At 38.6% G+C, this 25,194-nt stretch overlaps 2 protein-coding genes across 4 annotated transcripts in view; both read left to right on the forward strand.

Moving 5' to 3' along the window:
* LOC121942835 (fibroblast growth factor 12-like) overlaps positions 1-10,288 on the forward strand; it is a 63,639-nt gene extending 53,351 nt beyond the window's left edge. For all 3 annotated transcript variants that reach the window (XM_088078440.1, XM_088078439.1, XM_088078438.1), the window contains exon 5: positions 167-10,288. In XM_088078440.1, the coding sequence (XP_087934566.1) occupies positions 167-315 (149 nt within the window). In that variant the 3' untranslated portion in view covers positions 316-10,288. The remainder of the gene's footprint in view (positions 1-166) is intronic.
* Positions 10,289-16,137: 5,849 nt separating this feature from the next.
* Positions 16,138-25,194, forward strand: part of il1rap (interleukin 1 receptor accessory protein) — a 30,057-nt gene continuing 21,000 nt past the window's right edge. Inside the window, exons 1-2 of the mRNA XM_042486088.2 lie at positions 16,138-16,867; positions 21,049-21,131. Coding sequence (XP_042342022.2) covers positions 16,866-16,867; positions 21,049-21,131 — 85 coding nt within the window. The 5' untranslated portion in view covers positions 16,138-16,865. The remainder of the gene's footprint in view (positions 16,868-21,048; positions 21,132-25,194) is intronic.

The following is a 25,194-nucleotide window of genomic DNA, read 5'->3' on the forward strand; positions in this document are numbered from 1 at the left end:
GTTTCAGATTTGTCTCATAAAAAACAGACGGGTTGACTTTTCGTGACTTTTCTTATTTGTGATGTTTTCTGTGATAACACGTGTCTCACTGTGGTTAATAGAGTGCTGTTCTACCCCCTGTCCCCCCTGTCCCCCCTGTCCTCCCTGTCCTCCCTGTCCTCTGCAGTCTGCATGTACACGGAGCCGATGCTGCACGAGCTGGAGGAGAAGCTGCTGAAGTCCTCGCGGAGCCCGACGATAAACAGCGTGGAGCGGAGGGCCATGCAGGACCAGGAGGAGCAGCAGGAGGACTGCACAGAGCAGGACGGATCATAGCCTGCAGCGCCCCCCACAGGAGGAGGAGGAGGAGGAGGCGAACTCCCATTTTAACACTCCCTCTGTTCAGCAACAACCACACCGACGACGACAACAACAACAACCGCCACGACGACGGCGACAACAACGAAAACAAAGAAAAAAAGAAGCTAAAAAAAAAACGGGGGAAAATCTTCTTGCGAGGGGGAGGGGCTTGTTTGAAAAAGAAAAAAAGAAAAAAAAAGAGGACGTTGATGATGATGATTTACATTTTATGCAAAAAGGCCTGCTGAGACGGCGCCGGGAGGCGAGCACACCTACTCTTCTTCATCGCCACGTCGTAACCATCGCCATCGTTTCCGATGTTTCCCGAGCTGAGCGAGCGCTGAGAACTCTGAAGCTTTAAGCCATGTAGAAACTTCACCTCCTTTCGTTTCTCGATGAATGCAAAGACTTTGGCACTTTCGTCACGCCGCGCTTCTTCTTCTTCTTCTTCTCCATGTTGCTCCGTCCAATCAGAGAGAAGATGTTTCTGTTTCGTGCCACATCCTGTTTGTTTCTCGGGGTTTGTTGCCGACACTGCCGATAAAAAGCTCCAGAGGGGACGACGGACGGACGGACTTCCTGACGTGTCGGGAGCGGACTGTCAGCTGACCTGCTGCAGGCCTGTGATTGGATCAGAGCCGCCTGCTGGCTCGTCTGGTTTCCGCAGCAGCTTCTGCAGATTAATTCAGCTTCACACTCCTGCATGTTTCAAATCATCCGTCAGGTTTTTTCTGATCTCCTTCCTTCTTTCAACGGCGTGTAGACATTAAAAAACTCATTTAAAAAAAAAAAAAAAAAAACAATATTCTGAGGAAATTTCAGAATTTTTGAGATAAACGTTAATTTTAGAGGGAATTTAAGGGAAAAACGCACATTTAAGAAAAAAATACTAAAATAATAAAAGTTTAGAAAGTTTATAAACTTTCTAAAGTTGCAAACTTGTGAGAAAAAAAGGATTAATGTCGTAAAAAAAAAAGTTGGATATTCTCTGATTTAATAAAGTCACAAATTTATGAGAAAAAATGTGACTATTTTCAGATTTAGGAAGTCAAAAATTTAAAAAAAAAAAAAAAACAGCAACAAAAAAACACTCAGAATTTCCGGGATTAATGTCACAAATTTGCAAGAAAAGAAAGTCGGATATTCCACTCGGAAAGTCGCAAATCTGCAGGTAAAAAAAAAGAAAACTAGTGTTATTTTGTTTTTTGGGGTCAGCGCTTCACTTTGGATGAACGTCAGCACACGAATGCTGCAGAGGATGAACTTATCCAAATAACAACATCCCATTTTTTTTTCGCACAAAATTGCGACTTTATAAACTAGAGAATATCTGACTCTCAGAAATTTGCAACTTTATAAACTCAGCAAATATCCAACTTTTTTCTTGCAAATTCATGACAGTCTCAGAAATTTTTAGGATTTTTCCCCTGAAAGTTGCCCTCTGTCTCTTTGTTTTTTAAATCCACAGTGTTTCTAATTCCCAGAAAAATCAACTTGAAGACTTTAAATCAGCTGCAGAGAAATGATCCATCCGGATGAGTCGGCTTATTTCAGAAAATCAGAATGAGATTCCTCAAAAAAAAACAAGAAAAAACAAGAATGCAGCGTTAGTGTAAATCTAGAAAACTCTGTGATTATACCTTTCATAATAATTAGATAAATAATTAGATTAGATACAAAGTGGGAAAGAGTTTTTGAAAAAGTTAACAAGAATTGACCCAAAAGAATTAACTACATTTAAAAAAAGAAACAAACACATTTTCTGTGTTTCAGAGGTTTAAATGTGAGCAAAGTGCAACACAAAAAAACTTTTTTGGGGGGAAATGATGATGATGTTTGCTAAATCCGACGTGTGTGACTCTAAAATCTCGGAGGTGAAAGCGCCGTGAAGGTTTGAGTCAGACTCTGACGGATGATTTCTCTCCGCTGAGCGAAGCGGCTGCACCTCAGATCAGATCTGACGGTTTGTGAAACGAGCGGCAGGAGTGTGAAGAGTCCGTCAAACTCTGCGGGGATCTTTGGACACGAGCGTCCTCCCGTCTCCGCCTGCGTGCTGCGTTCAGGGTCGGCGCAGAGGGAAAGTTTTTTGTCGGCGGGCAGAAATATTGCATGATGTATTTTTCCCAAAAAGTGCACAGACGCCCACGCAGACGTTTGGGAGCGCTGAATGATTTATGGAGACACGAAGAGCTGACAGCGTTGTGTAACTGTGATCCGGTCTGAACGGGACCGAAGCTCAGCGTATGATATGAAGATCTGAGATATGACGCCACGATCTGAAATATGATACGTATATGGAGGACTAAAACTGACAAAATCAAAAACAAATAAATAAGTGTTTCAGTAAAAAATAAATGTGCTTCATAAATAACGTAATAAATACATGAATAAATATGAAAATGAATAAACTGATAAATAAAACAGAAAATTAAATAAATGTCATGCTTTGCATTTTCATTTACTTATTTAGTTTTGATTTTGTCGGTTTCAGTCCTCCATATTTGGCGGGATGTTCACGTGTTGATCGATGACGTCACACTTCTCTTGAACACAATTGTGTGTTTTGGTTCCTTCAGTTGTGGTGACGCAGTCAGGCACGCTGCGCTCTGATTGGTGCACTTTTTTTAAAAAAAGGGGGCGTGCTGACCCTCCTCACATCCGTGTTACAGCAGCTTTGTGATTGTTTTTTTTGTTAATGGACGAGTAGAACTGCCGTTTTTGATGGAATTTTTCGGTTAGTTTTGGTTCACGAAAACAAACGGTTTTCTTTAAATCTCCACGATTCAGATATTGTTTCTTGCTCAGGTTGTTTTTCGATTGTTGATTATGGACCTTCATGCCAAAAAAAACACACATTTTTAACTCTTCAGGACCCAGATGAGTCAGTTTTTAATGGTTTTACTCTGCAGTCACTCAACATCTTTTTAACAAAACAAGTATTTCCTGTTTCTGTTCAACACAATCTTCAGAAAAATGTTGGCATTGTACATTTCTGCAAAGCAGAGACATGTTACATTTAAATCTTATAATGCTGCGGATACGTTAAAGCTTTCAATTTCAACAACGCGCTGAAGTTCAGGCACGAAAAGCACTTATGGTTAGGGAACTATTATTTTTGGCATTTCATGCAGCTAACATCTCTGGAAACGCAGCAATGTTTTGGTGAAAATAGTCTCTTTTTGTGGCACTTTCCCTGCGAGAAACACACTAACGTCTCAGTAAAAAAAAATTAAAAAGTGCTTTTCATGGCACTTTCCTGGCTGGACGTGCAGTCATATCTCCGTAAAAAAAACAACCGTTTTTCATGGCACTGCCATGGCTGAAAATGCAACATTATCTCTATGAAAAACAACCGCTTTCGGCACCATCGCTGCTGGGAAAACAGTGATGTTTCCGTGTGAAAACCACCTCTTTAGATGTCACTATTCCCGCTTAAAAAAAAGAGTTCTCATTGAAAAACAGCCATTTTTTGTGGCGCTATCCTGGAAAGAAACACAGTGATGTCTCACTGAAAAAGAGCTGATTTTCGTGCTACTGGCATCCCTCATCCCAGCGGGAAACACAGCTGTCTCCAAATAAATGAGTTTTTGTGGCACTGTCACGGCTGCATCATCGTCTGTGAAAAACAGCCTTTTTTGCTGCTATCCCTGCCTGAAATGCAGAGACATCTTGGTAAAAATAAATAGATAAATGAAAACGCTCTCTTTTTGTGGCACTATCCTGTCAGGAGACACAGCGATGTGTCCACCCAGCCCAGCTGTGAACTCAGTGATGTCTTAGTTAAAAAACAACTGTTTTTCTCGACTCTGTCCCCGCTTCAAAAGCAGCAGTGTTTCTATAAAAAACAACGATGTTTCTCACTACTATCCTTGCTGGAAATGCAGTGATGCCTCAGTAAAAAATAACTACTTTTCTTGCAACTATCCTTGCTAGAAAAACAGCGATGAAAAAGCAACTTTTTTTTTTCTTTCTTTTTTTTGCCCACTGGAAAAACAGCAGTGTGTTGGTAAAAAAAAAAGGACTTTTCTTGGAAATATCATCACTGGAAAAGCAGTGATGTTTCTGTTATAAACAACCACTTTTGTGATCAGTGATGAAAAAACAACAGCTTTTTTCAGCGAACATGCCGAAAATAATGCTGGAAACGCAGTGATGTCTTCATTAAAAAAACAGCAACAAAAAAATACTATTCATGGTACCCTCCAGGCAGGAAACGCAATGTCAGAAAACTTATCGGCAAATTATCATTGCAGAAAATCAACAGTGTCTTTATGAAGACACGTGCTTTCATGCCACCAGCCCCCGAAAAACAAGCAATGTCTTTGTAAGAAACAACCGTTTTTTGTGTCTGTGTTTCTGCTGGAAAAACAGTGATGTCTTGGTAAAAACAAATAGATGAATTTAAAAAATAACATTTTTGTGGTAAAAACAGTGCTGTCTTAGTGAAAAAAAAGAAAACTTCTTTTTATGACACTATCCTGGCTGGAGAAGCAGGGATGTCTCACTAAAGAAGAAAAAAATCGCTTTTCGTGGTACTTTTCAGGCAGGAAACGCAATGTCATGAAAAATAAATAACCAGTTTTCATGCCACTATCCTTGCAGAAAAGACAACTATGTCTTTGTGAGAAAAGCAGGGACGTCTTGGTTTAAAAAAAAAGAAAGCTTTTTGTGGCTTTTTCGCAGCAGAAAACACAGCGACTGCTTATTGCAAAACAGCCAGTTTAGAGGCGAGTTTAAGTCTGCAGAAACGTACAATGCAACATTTGAATGTGGTGACGAGGCTGTAAAAGCAAAGTGAATCCACACTGACAGAAACACGGTAATGATGACGGAGACTTCAGAGGGAACCGGGACGACTCGGGACGTTTTCTGCCTCCAAGCTTCCAGCAGCCGGAGAGGACGCTGATGATAAAAACACACTGCTGGGAAATTCTAGTTGCGTATTAAGTAAAAACATTAACAGATTTACACAGTTAATCGGGTGCAGAGCGCCGAGCGTAAAGCTTCAGGATGTTTCTGTAGACTGTATGTTACAGGCAAATGGATGTTTTTTGAGATGCTCAGTCTTTAAATCATTGATTTCTGGGTAATGAAGTCCTAAAATGTTTCCTTGCAGCTGCACCAACGCGCAACAGAACAAATATTCAACTGTAGATGAAATTAACCCTTTGAAACCCATTTTTTTGTGTTACATTTTAACACCTTTCACAAGAATTGAAAACCTTGAAAAAATCAATGAGCAACTTTGCAAGAAAAGTGTCAAATTGCAAGAAATCAGTAAACGGTAACAAGAAAATAAAAATTAAAAAAAACAGAATTATTAGAAATGTATTAAAGAAAAATGTAAATAAAACTAGATTCCTATTTATTATAATTAAATATTTAAAATAAATTCACAGAGATGCAGATATTTTCAGCACTTTACTTTAGGTCATTTACCCCCTTTTTTTCTTTTTTGTTTTACTTTTCTTTATTTGGTAAATTTCCTTCTTTTTCTAACCTTTACTAATTTCCTGCTAATTTTTTGATCATTTCTTCTGATTGCTCGTGATTTTCATTGTTTTTTTTCCTAAAATGAATCAGGACAGTTTTCTTTAGGTCTCAAAGGGTTAAATGAATAAAGTCACTTATTTTGAAAACCTTTCATAGCGTTTTAGAGACTGATCGTCAGATGAAGTGCGTCAGCGTCCTCTCCGGCTCGCAGCTCCTGGTCTTGTTTTCGGGGTCGGCTGATGGGAGGACGTGGTGACGTGTTGAACACTGCCCTGCTTCGTTTAGGCGAAAAGCACTGCCCGAAAAAAACTGTTTCACTCCGACCTCGTCTCAGCGTCGCTGCCGTCGCACCTGGAAAAAAAAAGAAAAAGAAATTTCAACACAGCTGTGAAAGTCAAGACAAACTGCTGCTTCTTTTTTTGTCGGGATGAATTTTATTTGTTAAGGATTTTTTTTTAATTAAAAAAAAACAGCGGCAGGTTTCTGTAAATAGTTGTGTTAAAAAAATAACTCTGAATTTTTTCTTTTTTTTCCAGAGAGTAACGTTCAGACGAGTCGCTGCACTGCCCAACTGTCCGCCCTGCAGTACGTTTCTTCTTCTCTCTCCGACCCTTTACTCCTCTCACTGACCGAGTTTCCCCCAAAAACGTCTCAAACGTTTCCCAGTTTACAGAAACCAACCAGTCGACCTCCACTTCCTGTTTCACTTTAAAACGACCCGTCTGTCCTCGTCTATCACTGCCTTCCTGATGATCTTTCAAATATGTTTTTATAGCTGGATGTATGGAGTATCATTAGTGCCAACATTTTTTAGGTTGCAGAGGCTTTGCACGAATTTTAAATTACTTTTTTTTTCTATTGTGTGAAATTTCAGATCAGCAGAAGTCTAGTTTGATTTGTGCTTTTTGCTCAAAACACAGAAATAAATCCAGATGTTAACTCTGGAAGTTCAGTCACACCTACATTACAATATATGATTTATTTTAAATATTGTAATTTTTGCTTTTTTTGTTACTTGCACACTGCAAAAATCAGCATCAGCCAAAACTTGTAACTTTTTTTCATATATAAGAATTATTTATTGATAGATATTTATTTCAAACATGTAAAAATTAAAAAGAAGCTAAAAATAAAGCAAGATAACAATAAGTCAAATGGATGATAATCTAAACACAACTCAATGAATAGATCCTAATAAACAAAATATAATAATAAACCAATACATTTATGAATTGTAACTCATTTGGCACTTAGAATATTTGAGAGAAAAATAGACATAAAAATGCGAACAGATGTGGATTAAGAGCCAGATTTAAAAAGATTCATAACTTTTAACTGTTAATTTAACCTTTCAAACGAGTGTCTGATAGAGGTCGTCGGGTTGCATGATCCAGTTTAAATCTACCTGGATCTAAAATGAATATATATATATATATATATATATATACAATATTCCTTCTTTTTGCATCAGCAAGCGACGGCTTCTGTCTTTGACTTTATCTCGCTGCACATTTTTAACGTCACCAAAAACACGTGGTGGCGTCAGAGGAATACTCTAGGAATACATAAAATGAGAATATCTCAAAAATTAAAATATTGTAAGAAAGTTCAAATAGCTTTTGGAGAGTTAAGAAATATTTAGTTTATCATTTAAAAGGAATAAGATTTTTATTATTTTTTTTATTTGTGAAATATATTAAAAACATTTTAATTCTTTTTTAATTACATAATTTCAGCAATTTTATCAACTATTATGATTTATTGCCTTGCATCTTTTAGCTCAGGTTGTACAGATTTTAGGGATATGAAGCATTTGAAGATATTTCAAGAAATGACATCTCGACAACCAATGAAGCAAAATGTTGAATATTGAAATTGACTGAATATCAGATGGTAAAAAAATTACGGAAACAAAGCGGGAAAAAAGACACGAATAAAAAGCAAGAAAATATTTTCTGTGTGTTAACAAGCAAAATGACGAACATGAGCTCAGCCTGCAGACGGATGACTCGTTGCTTTTAAATTCTCGCAAAGATGATTTTTGGGAAACTCAGTCGCCTCCCATCAGCCGACGCAGGAAGGAAACCTTCAGAATAAAAGTCGTAAAAACTTCAGAGTTATCGCTTGCAGTTTTTTTTGTTGTTTTTTTTCACGTCACGCAAATTAAAAATGATAATATTTGCATGTGGACAAAAAATAATCAGAAATGTGTTTTCACCCCGACAGCTGAACTGTGATGCATGCTCAGCTGTTAAACACGCCAACGCCGCCATTTTACAGTGATGAAACCAGGGGGCGGGGTCAAAGAGGTCGACTCTTATTGGCTGCCACAGCCTGGATATTTTATTTTTGAGGTTTTTGTAGTTTGTTGGTAACAAACGGATGGACGGACGGATGGACGGATGGATGGACTAAAGGACTGATGGACTGATAGAAACGAACCAATCACAATCCACCGTACTGCCTCTGAGAAAGTCTTCCAGTTTGGGGTTTTTGGGGTCGGACCACGAGGATTGTAGAGACGGACAGAAACGCTCGCCGCCGAGGCGTTTCAGCGTCTCCTCGTCAGGTCCAAAAGGGACGCTCTATGTTTGTGGACGCTTTCCATGTTTGTGAAGCTTCAACACACCAAAACACTCGACAGGAATGTTGCATCAGGAGAGTCCTTTCTACCACGTCTACTTCTACGCCTCCTTCAGGCCGCGAGCCCAATCAGATTTTAAATATCAGCTCAAAAAACCGACACAACGGCGTCGCTGCTTTCACGTCATGTCAGAAAGTCTCGAAAAGTCAAAGCGATTTTTCTTTATTTAACGGGGAATTTGGAATTTAAAGAATTTAAAGATTTTAGTCTTGTGTCAAAAAATTACTGAGATTGGGAAAAAAAAGAACATCTACATTTTTTTAAAATAAGTTTGCTTTTTTTGTTCATATTTGCAAATAAAAAATACCAATAAATTTAACAAATGAGCTGTAACAGGGAAAAAAGAAATCAGAAAGCTTGACTTTGAGCTAAAATTTTTTTTAAAATATTTTTGAAAAACAAAACCAGAAAGTTTGGGAGGAAAAGAAAAGCTACAAATTTAAAAATAAATATATAAATAAAGCAAATTTAGCATTTTATTAAAATGTAGAAAAATAATTTTTTTAAAAATTAAATCAGACATTTGAAAAAAATAAACTATATAATAAAAATACTCCTAAGGCCGATAAAGTGAAAGTATTGATTGTAAGTTATTTTTCTCTTTCATAATTTAATATTCTTTAAACTCCTATTTATCTTATGTTCGTTTTATTCCTTAAATTTTTTTGCAAATATCTACAAAGCCCTTTAAGTCCTGACAAAATGTATTATTTTTTTAAATAGCGTGTACAAGATTTTAAAAAAACACTTTTTGGGATCATACACTAAAAAAGAATTATGACAACGATAAAAAAAGATGTTAAAACTGTCAAACAAATTTTTAAAAAATGGTTTAACCCAGTGAGTTTTGAAAATGAAGCCATTAAGATATTTAAAGAAAATTCTAACAGAAAAAAAAAATGACCCTTTAAACAGACCCGTGACTGTTGTTTCGAAGTTGCAGGAAACATTTGAGAACGTCTCAAAGTTTTCGCCTGCTCTCACAGAAACAGGCCAATATTTCGTGCTCGTATTTTAAACGTGTGTGCGTAAAGTTTTTTGCTTTGAATCCGTCCTCAGTCTTTGTGTAATCTCGCTGTTGATGAACATGATTTAAGCACAAACGTTATTTGGACGTTCTCAAGTCGTTCCTGCATGAACCTGCAGAGATTATCACAAGTTTGGAAAAGCACAAACCGCTGAGTGTTTGGTCCAAAAACGAGAATTACGGAGATTTTCCGCACGACGTGAAGGCGGCACAGTTCGATTTTTGTGAATAATTTGTGTCGGAGGTAAACGTGACCTGAAGGCGGCGTCAGTTTTAGAACGAGGACGAAGGACGCTCTGCAGTTAAAGTCTGTGACTCAGAGAGGACGGCGGCTCGGCTCACAGCTTTTCAGGTCAAAATAACTTTAAATTCAGCGTTTTGGTCGAAGTGGAGCCTGTGAGTCGACCTGCCGCACTCTCTCCGTAACTTTATCCAAAAACAATAAGAGACTCGGCCGGCTGCTGTTGCATGGAGAAGTTCGCAGCACCGCCGACGTCCACCGGCGCAACACGATTATGATGTCATTACCGAGCGACGGAGGCCCTTCGGCGGCCGGTCGGCCCCTCGCAGGTGAACGGAGAGGGGGCGGGAGGATGACGCGCTGCCGCCATGTCGAAAACGTCTTCGTGGAGCCTGAAGTCTCTCGATCTTTCTTTGTGTTTGCTGATGTTTGCACCTTTTCTGAGACACCTTCATATATCGCATCATATATTAGAGAAACCTCATCGCAAATACGCAGCAGGATGAAAACGATAATGAAAAATTAAAAAAAGAACGATACAAAAGTTTCAGTGTCCGCCTCATTTTTTTTATTATTTCAGTTCAGCCGGACGTTCTGCTGTGATGTTTTATGTGTCTGTTTCTTCTAACAATCATTTTTTAGACAAACATTTCAGCGTCAGACTGGCGAGTAGAGATGGCAAATTCAAAACTTTGAAACGTTTCCAAACATGTTCACTCTGCATTTGCATCTGCTGATAGACGTTTGCATCGCACCCGTTTGTCTTTGTTTTTGTTGTAAGCTCCCTTTTCCTCAGCCCGAAATCCTCAACAGGTGTCAATCAAATCAGACTGCTTTTGACTGACTTCTTGTCGGATATGCAGATATTTCATATCGTTATTAGCTGTGACCGATAACTTTGGACTTATGCTACAGTTAGTCTGTAGAACATTTAATCTGTCCGGGTTTGTACCGGTCACATGACGTTTTGAAACCTATCTTGAGCTACGTGCCAAAGCCGGAAGTGACGAAACGCTTCGAAACAGTTTGATCTTCGGTGTCGAATTGCCATCTCTACTGAGAAGTGTCTGAACCAACGGCCGGGAAAACGGCAGGCATTGTTCTGAAAAACACGGATACATTTGAAAGTTATTATTTAGTGAAAACGCTGAAACTTTACATTTCAACACTCTGGTTAATGTGGGGAAGCATTATACGCATTGGGTTATACAATAAGCATTGGGTTAAGGTTAGAAAAACTTCATGTCTCAGTTTTTTTAAAAACGGGGTTTTGGGGTGCAGTCGTAACTGGAAATGCAGCGATGTCGACAACTTTTTCGTGCCACTTTTCCTGATGGAAAGTTCGCAATGTCTTGTTTTCCCGTCTCTTTCCGCGCTTGAAAACGAGCGATGTTTCTGTCAAACAACAACCTTTCTTGCCTTTATCCCTGCTGGAAATGCAGCGATGTTTCTGTATGAGGCAGCATCTTCTCTTGCTACTTCTAGCAATGAAAAACAACCTCTTTTCATCCATTTTGCCTGCTTGAAAAGTAGTGATGTCTCGGTAAACAGCATCCGCTTTTCTGGCCTCTTTTCCCGCTTGAAAGCCAGCAACATTTCTATAAAAAAACAGCTTTTCTTGCCGTTTTTTCTGCTGGAAATGTAGTGATGCAAAACCAAATACCTTTATGCCACAACTGCTTTTAGAAAAAGCCAAGATGTCTCAGTAAAAGCAACACTTTTGCCGCCACTATCCCTGCAGCAGAAGGAGCGATGTTTCTGAATGAAACAACCACTTTTTGTGGCACTATCACCACTACAAAAGCGCTTGCTGCTTGCTGGAAACGCGGCAATGTTTCAATAAAAATGAAAAAGCTGCAATGAAAAAATCAGCTGTTTTTGTTTTGAGTGTTTTTTAAATCCATTATTCCCTCTGGAAAAACTGAGAAATGAAAACATGTATTATTTATTTATTCATTTATTTATTTTTTGGCCACTATCCCCACTGGAAAAGTAGTGATTCCCCATAATGTCTGGACTTTTGTGCCATGATGTCCGTTGGAAAAGCAGACTTCTCTTGCTGCTGAGAAAAGTTTAAAAACTTCCCACTAGACAAAAAACGAGCGGTAGCTACAAAACAGCCACGTTTGGTGACGTGAAACACTTTGTTTTTAACTTGTTTTCTTCAAGCTTCCTTGCTGCTCAGTGTCTTTTGAGAGGATTTAAACAGTTAACACCAGTTAAAGTCAGTGAGCTGAAGTCCAGACGAAGTCACGCCATCAGACTCTGCTGACGTTGAGTCTTCATCAGGTTTTCAGCTCTTCAGTGACGCTTCGTACCATTTTCTTCCTGCAGGAAACGCACCTCTGAAAAGCGTGAGCTCCACGTCAGCGTCCCTGCTGGTAAAAGAAAAGCTAAAGTTGAGCTTGTTAAATGTTAAAACGTCAAACTCTGAGAATGAAATGGTTCCTCTTGAATAAAAGATGAGGGGGATGAGAGGAGTGCAGAGCAGAGGTAACAGTAAATTAGGAGGACTATGGAGTTACATCACGAGGCCCGAGGGGACGCGACTCTGAGACGTCTGCTTCAGAGACGCAGTCACTACTGAGCTCCCAAATTTCACTCCACATCGGGACCGAGCGTCTTAACGCAGCAGTTTACCCAAAAACGTTATACTGCAACACACAGATTTTTACTACAGGGAGGTTTTAAATACTGGACTTTTACTCAAAGTGGAGTCTTTTCACCTTTTTTTCTTGTTTTTGTTGTAGTTTTACTTAATTCCTGTAAAGGATCTGAGTGTTTCTTCTGTTATTAATGATAATAAAACTGCAGCTGATCTTAATTTGAAAATCCAGACCTCAGGTTGTAGGGAGTTACTTCAGTGTATTTATTTATTCATTTATTTATTCATTTATTCATTTTTAAGGGGGCATGTACAGTTTAAAACATAAATGTTATGTTTATAATGATCATAATTACATATTTAAAATTATGCTGCAAAATTATTATCGTTTGGAAAAGCCTTTTTCCAGGTCATTTCTTTATGGTTTTTTTTTTCAACTTTAATTTTTTTTGTTGTTCTTTAACTACTTTCTTTTTTTCCCTTTAACTACTACTTTACATAGCTCATGTAATGTTGAAATTTCTTTTTAAATATCATAAATTGTAAGCACTCATTCCAGGTCACTCTCTTGTTGTTTTTCTTTATTTTTTCTTTTTAAAAAAAATAATTTTCAGGTTTTTTTTCTTGTAGTTTTTACTAATTTATTTATTTATTTTTTACTTTTATTGTCATCATATTCCTTCTCATCATGCATAGCTCATCCCATGTATTGATATAATATTTGAATATATATAAAAACTGATAAATAATAATACATAATGACAATAATTGCAGTTCAAGTTTCAAATCTTTTATCTTAATCGTGGAGAAATATCTCTAATCTCATTTTATTCATCATTCCATAAATTATTTTCTTCATCACAATTTCAGCAATCCTGTACAACAACAAAGGGCTAAGAAAAATTAAATAAGATGGAATAAAATGACAAAATACAATGCAAGGAGTACAACATGGTAGTACATAATCTGCTCAGTTTCAGTGGGTTAAATGTTTTATCATGAAAGTTTTACAAGCTTTCAATATTCAGCGTGCAGATAACCTCAACGCTTCCTTTTTATTAAGATTTAATGCAATGAAGTTTTAGTTTATTTAAAGAGCAAAAGTGCCAGAAATTAATGTGCAGAGCTAACACAATTAAAATTAATCATAAAAAAATCAGTGTGTTTTCTTATGTGTTTTTTTCTCAGTGTATTGTTACTCCCAGAGTCAATTTCAAAATAAAAGCCCTGTTAGTGTGGTCAGGCGGATGTTAGAAAGCGGAGGAGCAGCAGCGATGAGTGCAGCAGAGACGGTTTGTGGTCACAGTCTAAAGTGGTTTTTCGTGGTTTCGGCTGCTGCTGTCTTATTAAAAGCTCTCTGTTCTTCCTGCAGCAAAGTGAAAAACACAAAGTCGGACAGACGGGCTAAAAGCTCTGCGAGCATCTGCTCCGGCAGCAGAAATACACTCTGCAGCTGCTTTCCACTTTACAGACGACTCCTGATGTCTTAAGAGCTTCATCCAATTTTAACGAGGAGCGACACAAAAACACGACTCTGCCGCTGCTAAAACCCTCGGCTGACATCGCAGCGACGAGAAGAGCTGCAACAGAGACAACAACACCATCTATCTTTGTTCTTCAGGGAGAGCTGAAACTAAAAATAATAACATCATCAGTAACAAAGAAAACGTGCAAATGTAGATTTAGATCAACATTTATTAACACAACAGAATCCCAGACTTCCTCTCTGCAGCTGCTCCACTGAAACTGCAGAAACACGACTTTAGACACGCAACTTTAACACTTTTATTGTGAAGCAACTTTAGGACTTTTTCAGGGAAGCATTGTTCTGACTTTTATTATGAAGTATCTTTTAGTCTCTTACTGTAGAGCAGCTTAAGGACTTTTATTGTGAAGCAACGTTGTGACTTTTACTGTGAAGCATTTATAGAACTTTTACTTTGAGGATTTTTTGTTTTTAGGACTTTTACTTGAAGAATTTTTATTTGTAAGACTATTGTGAAGCATCGCTAGGGTTTTTACTGTGAAAGAGCTTTAAAACTTTTACTCTGAAGGAGCTTTGAGACTTTTACTGTGAAGGGGCTTTAAGACTTTTACTGTGAAGGGGCTTTAAGACTTACTGTGAAGGAGCTTTGAGACTTTTACTCTGAAGGAGCTTTGAGACTTTTACTGTGAAGGGGCTTTAAGACTTACTGTGAAGGAGCTTCGAGACTTTTACTGTGAAGGAGTTTTGGAACTTTTACTTTAAAACAGTTTTAAGATTTTTATTTTGATGCACTGTCAGGACTTTTTATTGTGAAGCAACTTTGTGACTTTTACTGTGAAGCATTTATAGGACTTTTCTTTTGAGGATTTTTTATTTTTAGGACTTTTACTTGAAAACATTTTATTTGGAAGACTTTTATTGTGGAGCATCGTTAGGGTTTTTACTGTGAAGGAGCTTTAAGACTTTTACTGTGAAGTAGCTTTAAGACTTTAATTGTGAAGCAGCTTAAAGACAAACATAATGTTAACCTGATTTTCTGACTCGGTGCTCCATAAGAACCAGTAAACTCCATATAACTTCATTTAACATTTAATATACAACACAAATAACACACATTTATACTGTTTTTATAAAATTAACAGCATTAATAAACTTTAACTGCCTTAAAACTTCAGATTTGATCTTGTTAACATCCTAAAATTAGATTTTTCTTTTATATTTAAATTGATTTTTTTTTTATGTTGACAGTATTTTGGGTGTGTTTAGCTCTATTTTTGTTAATGTTGTGTGTTTTAAACGTATTTATTCTCCTTAACTGTGATTTTAAAACACAACTTCAGATTTAAATCATGATAATTTAACTCAATGTGGCAATTTTGTCCATCCCTAATTTCTTTAAAGCTCTAAACACACTGAATTTAGAGTTTTTGGTATGAAATACATATATGATATAATCATATAATGACGTATTAGATATCAACACAAACTAAAACGCATCATAATAAATCTGTTATTTTGTGCTTCACCTGTAGTTAAAGCTCTTGGCCACGAGGGGGAGACGTCACATCAGGAAAAAACGTGTCAAACAGCTGCAAACACGAGCACGTGACTGACTGTCAAACATGTAAATATATTAAATATATTAATGTTATTTTAGTGGTAATACTCAGAGCTGCAAAGTAGCTGAACACATTTACTTCGATTTTTAGTTACTTTTCAGATTGAAATGGGAATCAGAAACACTTCACTGATCCTCAGGTGGAAACAGAGACACGTTACTTCAGCTCTGATGTGAAAAACAGAGAAGAAAAAAAAATATGAAAGTAAGAAGTGATTAAAAATAAGAATATGTGCATTGTGCTTCTGTTTTCACACCTAAAATACATGCTGCAAAAACAACACACAAACAAACACATGTAGATATTTATAAATATGTATATACTGGTGTGAAAATATAATATAATATATAAAATATTATAATATATAATAATAACATATAATATATAATAATTTTGATGATTTTTTTATTGGCGAATTAAATTTGTGGATTTTTGAATTTATTGATTGAGTTATTTATTTCTCTGACAGAAGTTCTTTAAACTGAATATGTGCTCGTCTGCTGATTATTCCGCAGCAGCTGTAGTTGTGTCAGTAACGGATATTATTGAGACTCTGCAGCACAAATATTTGATTATTAGTGTTTGATCAGTTTGTGATTGGCCGCCTCGCGCTGTGCGGAAATCTCCGATCGATGTCGCAACCGAGGAGGAGGAGGAGGAGCGTCAACCGGAATACATGAAACTTGTACTTCCTAAATGCACACAAACACACACACACACGCACACAGAAACACACCGCTCAGTGCCGCCGCAACTTTTATCGCTTTTTATCAGTTTTTGCGCTTCTGACGCAGATTTAAAACCGGAAACAGTTTCTGCGTGTTTTAGTGAGCGAGAGCTCGAGTCCGTTTCCGTCCGTCTGTTGTTCTGTCGCTTCTCTGTTTTGGTTCCTGTCGCTGACGGTTGCCACACTTCGCCGCCTTTTAATTAATTAATGAATTAGTTAATGAACAGGTGACGGTCTCGCGGGGCGCGTTTATCATCCTGACGGACAGACGGACGGGCTCCTCGCGCTGGAAGACTTCCCGGACCACCGGGGGGGACCGGCCCGTTACTCCCGGAGATTTACTGCCGTGACCGAGCTCCTGCCACCGGGCCGTTAATCATCAGAGCTCCCGGTGCTGCGGAGCCAACCGGAGGCTGAGAGTGTGTGTGTGTGTGTGTGTGTGTGTGTGAGAGAGAGAGAGAGAGAGAGAGAGAGAGAGCAGCCGGACTGTCACACACACATAGCACACACACACACACACACACACACACACACACACACACACACACACACACACTCACACTCACACACTCGGGGCACCCCCACAGACCGGACCCGCCCACCGGGACCTCTCAGCTGTAAAGAGCCGGACAGGTCGCTCCCTCCCCGGGCAGACACCGAGCAGACCTCCCGGACCTCCTCCTAATGTAAGTCACCCTCCCGCTGGGCTTCATTCTCTAAATTTGTGGTTTTCTCAGCGGAGGCTGGTGCGGCGCCAGTGCTGCTGTTGCAGTCATGTTAAATTTTATGATTTTTGAAGGTATTTCTGTGGTTTAATTCACCGACAGTCGTTTTGAAAACGAAAATCACCCCGAAGACTGAACATCTTCAACACGTTAGCCAAAAATAGACCTGCATTTGAGGTTCTTGCATTTAGGAGTCCTGCGTGCGGAATTCCTGTTAAAAAATGCTAAATTTATCGTTTTGTCGGTTATTTTTCACCAGTGCGTAAAAACAAAGGGCACAAGAACACATTATCTTTAAATACGCTAATGTGTTATACATTTCGGCATTCCCATTAATAAATAAACAATTTGCCTGGATTTCCAAAAAACCCAAATACTCCGTATTTGGCAGCTGACAGTAGCTCCCAGTGAAAACAGTCTTGAAAGTTCACATTTGTTGAAAGAAAAATGTTTTTTGCTGAATTATATCTGAGCCGAATTTTTCACAAGACTCTAAATATGAGTAAAAATGTCTTAAAATGTACAAAAAGTTAATTTCAGTATGTTTATAAGATGGTCCCTTTTTTTTTAACATGATGACTTTTTAAATGAAGATTTTCCCCCTCACCAGCTGCCTGTTAGCAGAGTGAGTGTCCTCCATCGATCCGCTCTGATAATCAGATTATAGTCAATCACATCAGTTTGATGAATCTGCAGAGATCAGCAGAAACACACTGCAGTCCACCTGCCTCTTCATCATCATCATCAGCAGCATCCTCATCCTCATCATGATCTTCACATAACATATGATATTTACAATTATTTTACTTTATCCCATTTTCACAAATTCTGCAGCAGCACTGAGCATCATTACAGCAGGAGAAGGAATATTTATGACATATTTGAAAATGCTGCCAATCTTCATCGATTTGACCGTGTTTGTTTAAAATCACCAAAATAAAGTTTAAGAAGAAAAATTGAGTCTGATGAAGAGCAAGTGTGCTCTAAACATCACTGTCTTGCATTAAATAATTTGGATTATTGGAGCCCTGCAGTGTGTGAGCTCTCTTTTTCCTAAAAAAAAAAAAAAACTTTTAATGAAAAAAAATAGTCCAGTTATTTTTCTTTAAATAAACAACAAAAAAAATAAAATAAAATAAAAATAAATAAATAAATAAAATAAATGCAAATTTAAGCCATTTAAAGTTGTATGTCCCTCCGCAGTGCTTAAAAAACTATTTGACATGCCCCCCCCCCATAAATAACAAACAGTCCCTAAATTATATTCAGATATGCAGTTCTAATGCTTTTCTGCATCCATTTCATTAGATAATGTATATTTTTCCTGCGTTATCCCTCTGACTCCCTTTTTGAGCATGAAAAGCAAAAGGAAATGTTGTTTGTACAGTTTATGCAACATAAAAACACATTTACATTTACATGTTGCACAATTTATTTTTAAATAAATTCTTAAAATTTCAACCTTGCAGCCGCGCTGAGCATCATGGGAGCAGGAGGAGGAACATTTGTGACGTTTCTGAAGCGCCGCCGTAAATCCTCCTCATTTATTTGACTGTGAACTAACAGCTGTGATGAACAGACACATAAACGCAGCGGCCGTCTGCACGCTCACTCCAGTGGAAGCTGGTATTGATCAGCCGATCAGCTCTGTCCTGCAGCTGATTGATCCGCGTTTACAGTCTGCAGGTTGCTGCTCCGGCGGTTCAGTGAGCAGCGTTTTTTTTTCTTCAGGAAATTTTGGATGATTTTAGTCAAAATCCAGACCTGGCTGAGCCCAGAAAAGCCCACATTCAAAAGCGTCACATGATGTCAGTGAAGCTGGAGGCCCAAAAACACGACTGCTGATCATTTTCACGACCTTCAGAAAGTACAGACACGTCGGTGACTTTGGCTCTCTCGAGTCTGTCGCAGAGTCAACGCAGTTTTGCAGAAATATACCGGAACATGTTGCATAATCGGTATTATAGAAAACACAGGTTGCAGCCCGGTCGCCAGAATAAATGTTGGCGCTGTACGTTTCTGCAGACCACACGTTATTTTTGTCGGGTAAATTTAGTGGCTGACGCTCATGTTCACGCTCGCGTTTTACAAATATTTAAATCTTTGAATTCTGAGTAAGTCGTGCCATTTTTTAAAAATCATTGGAAAAAGGCAGTTAGCAACTAGGTACGAAATATTCCACAAATTAAATGTTGGAAGAAAATTAGTTTTAAATAGCGAGGAAAAAAGATAAAAATATATTCATAATTACATTTTTAAAATGATGTCACACAATCATTATTTTAGGCACTTTGTTCAGGTTGTTTTCTTGATTTTTGTTTTAATTTTTTAGAATACTTTTTACTAATTTCCTGCTACTTTTTGGGTCATGTCTTCTCTTTTTTAATTCATTATCAGGGCTTTCCTTCATTATCTAATATTTGCAGCCCAAAACAATCCAAAATATTGTTTTCTACCATCTGACCCCCGGGGGCCTCCGTAGGGTGTGAAGCAGCACGAGGCCTCAGCGGTGTGTGTTTGTCTGAGAGTCCAAAGTCCTCGTGTTACATTTACTGACAAAAAAAGCAAAAAAAAAAAAAAAAGAGTTTGTAAGCTAATTGGTGCAATTTCTTTCCAAAACTTGGGAAAAAGGCAAAGAGCCACTTTGTAAGAAATGTTCCAAAAACTAATAGATTGTAAAAAAATACTTCGAAAAAGCTGGGAAGAAATGTTTCGGGGGGTAAAAAAAATTATATTCATCATTTTCATAATTGCATTTTTAAAATTCTGTTACAGAATCATATTTTTAAGCACTTTTCCTGGCCATTTTTTAAAATTTTTGTTTTAATTTTTCTTTTAAATTAATTATTTTTAGGTAACGTTCTTGTACTTTGTACTCATTCCTTGCTCATCTTTTATTATTTATATACACAAAAAATAAATAAATAAATCCAAAACAATATTGTTTTCTACCGTTTGACCCTCAGGGGCCTCCGTACGGTGTGAAGCAGCCGCTGAGGCCTCAGCGGTGTGTATTTGTCCGAAAGTCCAAAGTCCTCGTGTTACATTTACAAACTGAACGAGCCAAAAACATCAAATTAGATTTAAAAATCTGCGTTGTGGGCGGGTCATAAAGCAGATGAAAACGTCGTAAATTAAAAACAGCGAATGAAGATGCTGAGCGATGATCCGAGTGTGAAACGTGATTTCCTCTCGCTCAGAGGAAACTGCTGAGTGTTTGTTTGTGTGAACGAGCGCCTGAAAATGAGTAATTAAATACCCAGAATCCTCTGGGGCGAGGCTTGTTATTGTCGTCTCCATACCTGTTAGTGTGTTACACGCTTAAATACACACACACTCACTCACACACACACACACACACACACACAGAGGAGGGTTTACTGAGATCCGTTCAGTGTGTGTGTGTGTGTGTGTGTGTGTGTGAGTGTGCGCGCGTGCGTGCGTGCGTGCGTGTGCGTGTGTGTGTGTGTGATGGATGGTGTTGTGGAGCAGCTCTGGTTTCTGAATGTCCCTCCTGGGATCCACTCGCTCTGCCTGATCGTCCTCCATGACACATTGTCTCTCCGTCTTTCTCTCTGTCTGTCTCTTTGTTTGTCTCTCCGTCTGTCTCTCCATCCGTCCCTTTGAGACAGAGTAAGAGAAGACAGACAGAGACAAAGCAAGAGAGAGAAGACAGACAGAGACAAAGAGAAAGATAGACAGACAGAGAGAGAGACAGAGAGAGAGACAGAAACAGGCAGAGACAGAGAGAGAGAGAGACAGAGAGATGGACAGAAACAGACAGAGACGGACAGAGACAGAGAGACAGACAGAGACAGAAACAGACAGAGACAGACAGAGACAGAGAGACGAACAGACAGAGACAGACAGAGACAGAGAGACGAACAGAAACAGACAGAGACAGACAGACAGACAGACAGAGAGAAAGAGAGACAGAGACAGACAAACAGAGAGACAGAGAGAGGACAGGCGGAGCTTCACTTCCTCCCTGAGAGCAGCATTCGTACTTTGACAGTTTTTATTTTGTCCTCTTTTGGGAAAATCCTGTAAAAACCTTTGAGCACGTTGAGACATTTTCCTCTGAAACAAACCAGCGTGAAGTGACCACAGAGAGCTTTAACAGTGTCTCCGTCCCTCTGCAGGGCGTCCTTCGTCTCCGGCCTCCTCTTCCTCTCGGTGCTGGTGGGCGGGATCACAGCAGCCGTCAGTCAGTCTGAGCCGTCAGGTGAGTGACAGCCGGGTCATGATTGGAGCTCGTTAGAAGATTACACATCTATTTTTGCTAATTTCATATGGTGTTTTTTTTTTTTCAATCAAACTGTGAAGCACTTAATAAAATAAATCAATAAATAATAATAATATTTATTTATATATGACCTCAGAATAATAAAATAAACATTAAAATAAACATCAACAAACACGGCAAACAGAGAAAGGTCGAGAGGAGTCAAACAAAAACAACAAAACGTCAAAAAGAATAAAGCAAATAAAGGCGTAAAAGTGGTAAATCCAGCAGATCTCAAAAGGCAGTTTAAGTAATAAAAGTCGATGATATAGAAATAATAAAGGAATACTAAATTGAATTGCATTCAGTTTGTTTCTAAATTATTAGATACAAATAAAATTTGATTGATCGACTGCAGTTTTGTCAAATATGGCTTTTTCGCCAGCGTAAACACTTTTAAGAAAAAAAAGTCATTTTTAAAAAAATAAAATACACAAAATTTTAAAAAGAAAAAAGGAATTGTAAAAAGAAAAATCACTTAAAAAATTAAGAGGAAGAAAATTTTTTCTTTTTTTGTTTTTTTTTAACAATCCGAGGGTTAATGGAAACTGTGTCGTGACGTCAGTCCAGTTTAACAGCTGAAAACTGATTTTCAGAGGTTTCCTCTGGCTGCTCTCTTTAAACTCTGAAACTGTCTGATTTTATTCATTTTAATGTAAATGCAGACTAACAGCTGTGTGGTTCGGTCTTTGTGAGGGAATCAAAAACATGAAATATGATAATCGGGACTTTTTAAAAACATTTTTACTTTCCACATTGTGAGCTGCATGGAAGGTAAAAAAAATTCACTTGCTGATGCTGAGCAACTCTGCAGAAGAGGGGTTAATTAAAGCTGAAGCTCCGGCCCCGCGGGACGAGGAACGGATGGTCCCAGAGAGACGAAGGACATTTGTAACACTGTCTGAGGGGGGAGGCTGCAGGGGAGGCTGCAAGGGAGGCTGCAAAGGGGAGGCTGTAAGGGGAGGCTGCAGGGGAGGCTGCAGGGGAGGCTGCAAGGGAGGCTGCAGGGGAGGCTGCAAGGGAGGCTGCAGGGGAGGCTGCAAGGGAGGCTGTAGGGGAGGCTGCAAAGGGGCGGCTGTAAGGGGAGGCTGCAGGGGAGGCTGCAAGGGGAGGCTGCAGGGGGAGGCTGCAGGGGGAGGCTGCAGGGGGAGGCTGCAAGGGGAGGCTGCAGGGGAGGCTGCAAGGGGAGGCTGTAAGGGGGAGGCTGCAAAGGGGAGGCTGTAGGGGGAGGCTGCAGGGGGAGGCTGCAGGGGGGAGGCTGCAAGGGGAGGCTGCAGGGGGAGGCTGCAGGCGGAGGTGAGGATGGATGTAGTGAGGGGGGAGCAGGCAGGCGGGTGGAGCTGAATGAAATGAGATGAAACGTGGATGAATCCTTTGGGGAAAAAACGTTTTTGCAGCAACAAACTGCTGCTCACAGAAACGTGTTTAATGTCCTGCAGCTTCATGATGTGACGCTCAGTTATTTCTGAGTCTTCGGGGAAACTGCAGACGTCAAACCTTCAGGGTTTAAAAACTCATCAAGCTGGACTGAATAGATTTTTTTTAATTGCAGTATCGTGTGAAACAAACCAGGCTGATTCACTGCATCATAATGTACGGAAGCCCTAAGCTGCCATACAGTCATACTTTTTTTTTAGAGATAACAGAATATTTTCTATAACAACGACATAATTAATTTGAGATCTCGGCGTAACAAAAATAGCATCATTTTAGGCTATTCATTGAAAGAATTCATTTGAAACGTCATACATTTTTAATCGAGAGAGCAGAAAAGCATTAATAGCATAGCATACATTTAGTATTTAATACATTTTATAGCATTTAATAGCTGAAACAGTTGCCACAGTTGTTTTCTGTTCAGATAAGAGACATGAAATATGAGAAAAATGGAGGCATGTCATGTGATCAGTTGATTACTTTTCTTTAATACTTTATCATTGAGCCAAAGACCCAAACAAGACATAACAAAGATATCGTTTTTAAAGGAAATATTCACGCATCATCCCGTTGTATGCTGATGATGATTTTAGAGAATTATTCAAACATGATCACGTCTGTAGTTTCCAAACAGACACTGTGAAAATTAGAGCCCGACCGATTTATCGGTCAGCCGATATTATCGGCCGATATGAGCCTTTCAAAAACATGTTGGAGCATATCAGCATCGATGTATACTTTTTCCGCTATGTGCGGATAAGAAAACTTTTTTACAGACCATAAAATGCAGAAATCGATGCTCGGAGGTTTAGAAATGTTCAGCAACTGACTGAAACTGAACAGCACTCATGTTTAATTTAGTTATTTATTTTTTTGTATTTATTCTTTATTTAAATGGTCAGCAAAGACCAAACAGCACTGATGTGTATTTTATTTTTATATTCGTTATTTAGCAGCCCTCTGAGTACTTCTGCATAATCATATCGGTGCAAAATCAGAACACAATCTACGTAGAAATGATCTATTGTCATTCCAGCTCAAAAATTCACTATATCCGTCACCATCGGTGTATATTTCCAACATAAAATCGGTATCGGCCTCAAAGATCCCACATTGGATCAAGTGAAAATATAAATTAACATTTTTACTGCGTCTCATATTTTCAGTGGAATATCGAACGCGTTTATTAGTCAGCTGGTGTCGTTTTTAAAACTGAGCCGCTCAGCCTGAGAGTCACAGAGCAGAGGATGTGAGTGCAGGGAGGTGGAGAGGAGGGACAGTGGAGCTGGGGGGCGGACAGACGGATGAGGATGAAGGTATTACTGGAGATGGATGGCTGGATAGTGAGGGAGGAGGAGGAGGAGGAGGAGGAGGAGGAGGAGGAGGAGGGATGTTGGAGAAGGTTTTAATAGAAAGACTAATACTCTGGGCAGGAAAAACTGACAGGTCAATTACCAACACACACACACACACACACAGACACACACACACACACACACACACACACACACACACACACACACACACACACACACACACACACACACACACACACACACACACACACACACACACACACACACACACACACACAGACACACACACACACACACACACACAAACACACACACACACACACACACACACAAACACACACACACAGTGCAGGAGGTGCAGAGAGCCTCCATTAATCAGCCTTCAGAGTTCAGGATCCAGAGAACAAAGCGGAGCTCAAACTGTCTCACACTTAAGTAACAAAGTAACATGACGCTCGAGGTTCTGAGCTTTAACATCAAGATGAGTACGGGGACGGGGAAAAGGACGGGGACGGGGACAAGGACGGGGACAGGGACAAGGACGGGGACCCAGAATATGAGGGAGTATGTGGTGAGACACTGGAGGAGACCTTTCTCTAAAAAACACATTAAACATCACTTTTATTATAACATATTGAACAGTCAGCATCGTTATCCTCCTGCAGGAGTGTGTGTGTGTGTGTGTGCGCGTGTGTCTGATCTGACTGACTGACTGAAGACTGAAGACTTGAGCCGAAACCATGAGACAGTGAATGGGTTTGCCATTTAAAAATTGCCATTAAAAAAAAAAAAAAAAAAATCAACAAGAATTTCTGAAGAAAAAAAAATTGCCCAAATTATTTATTTAAAAATTGCAAAGAAAGAAAAAATAATCACTGTTTTATAAAATTTTAACAGTTTTCTTAAATTGTTTTTTATAAGAAAACAAATAGCAAAACTTTAAGAAAAATAAATCAATTATAATATTTAGAGGAAAAAAGCACCAATTTTCTTTTGAAAAAAATCACATAAAATCTTAAAAGAAATAAAAACAATATTTTTAGGAGAAAAGAATATTGCCAAAAACTTTTAAAGATTTTTTTTTAATTTTAAAAAAATAAAATACACAAAATGTTAAAACAAGAAAAAAAAAGTAAAATTACAGTAAGAAAATGTTATTTAAAAACAAAAAACAACATTTTAAAAGAACAAAATTTGCCAAGAGTTTTAGAGGGAAAAAATGCCAATTTTATTCGAACACCAAAAAGTTT

Source organism: Plectropomus leopardus, chromosome 6, assembly GCF_026936395.1.
Source record: "Plectropomus leopardus strain MGB_pleo_1.0 chromosome 6, ASM2693639v1, whole genome shotgun sequence".
NCBI lineage: Eukaryota > Metazoa > Chordata > Actinopteri > Perciformes > Serranidae > Plectropomus > Plectropomus leopardus.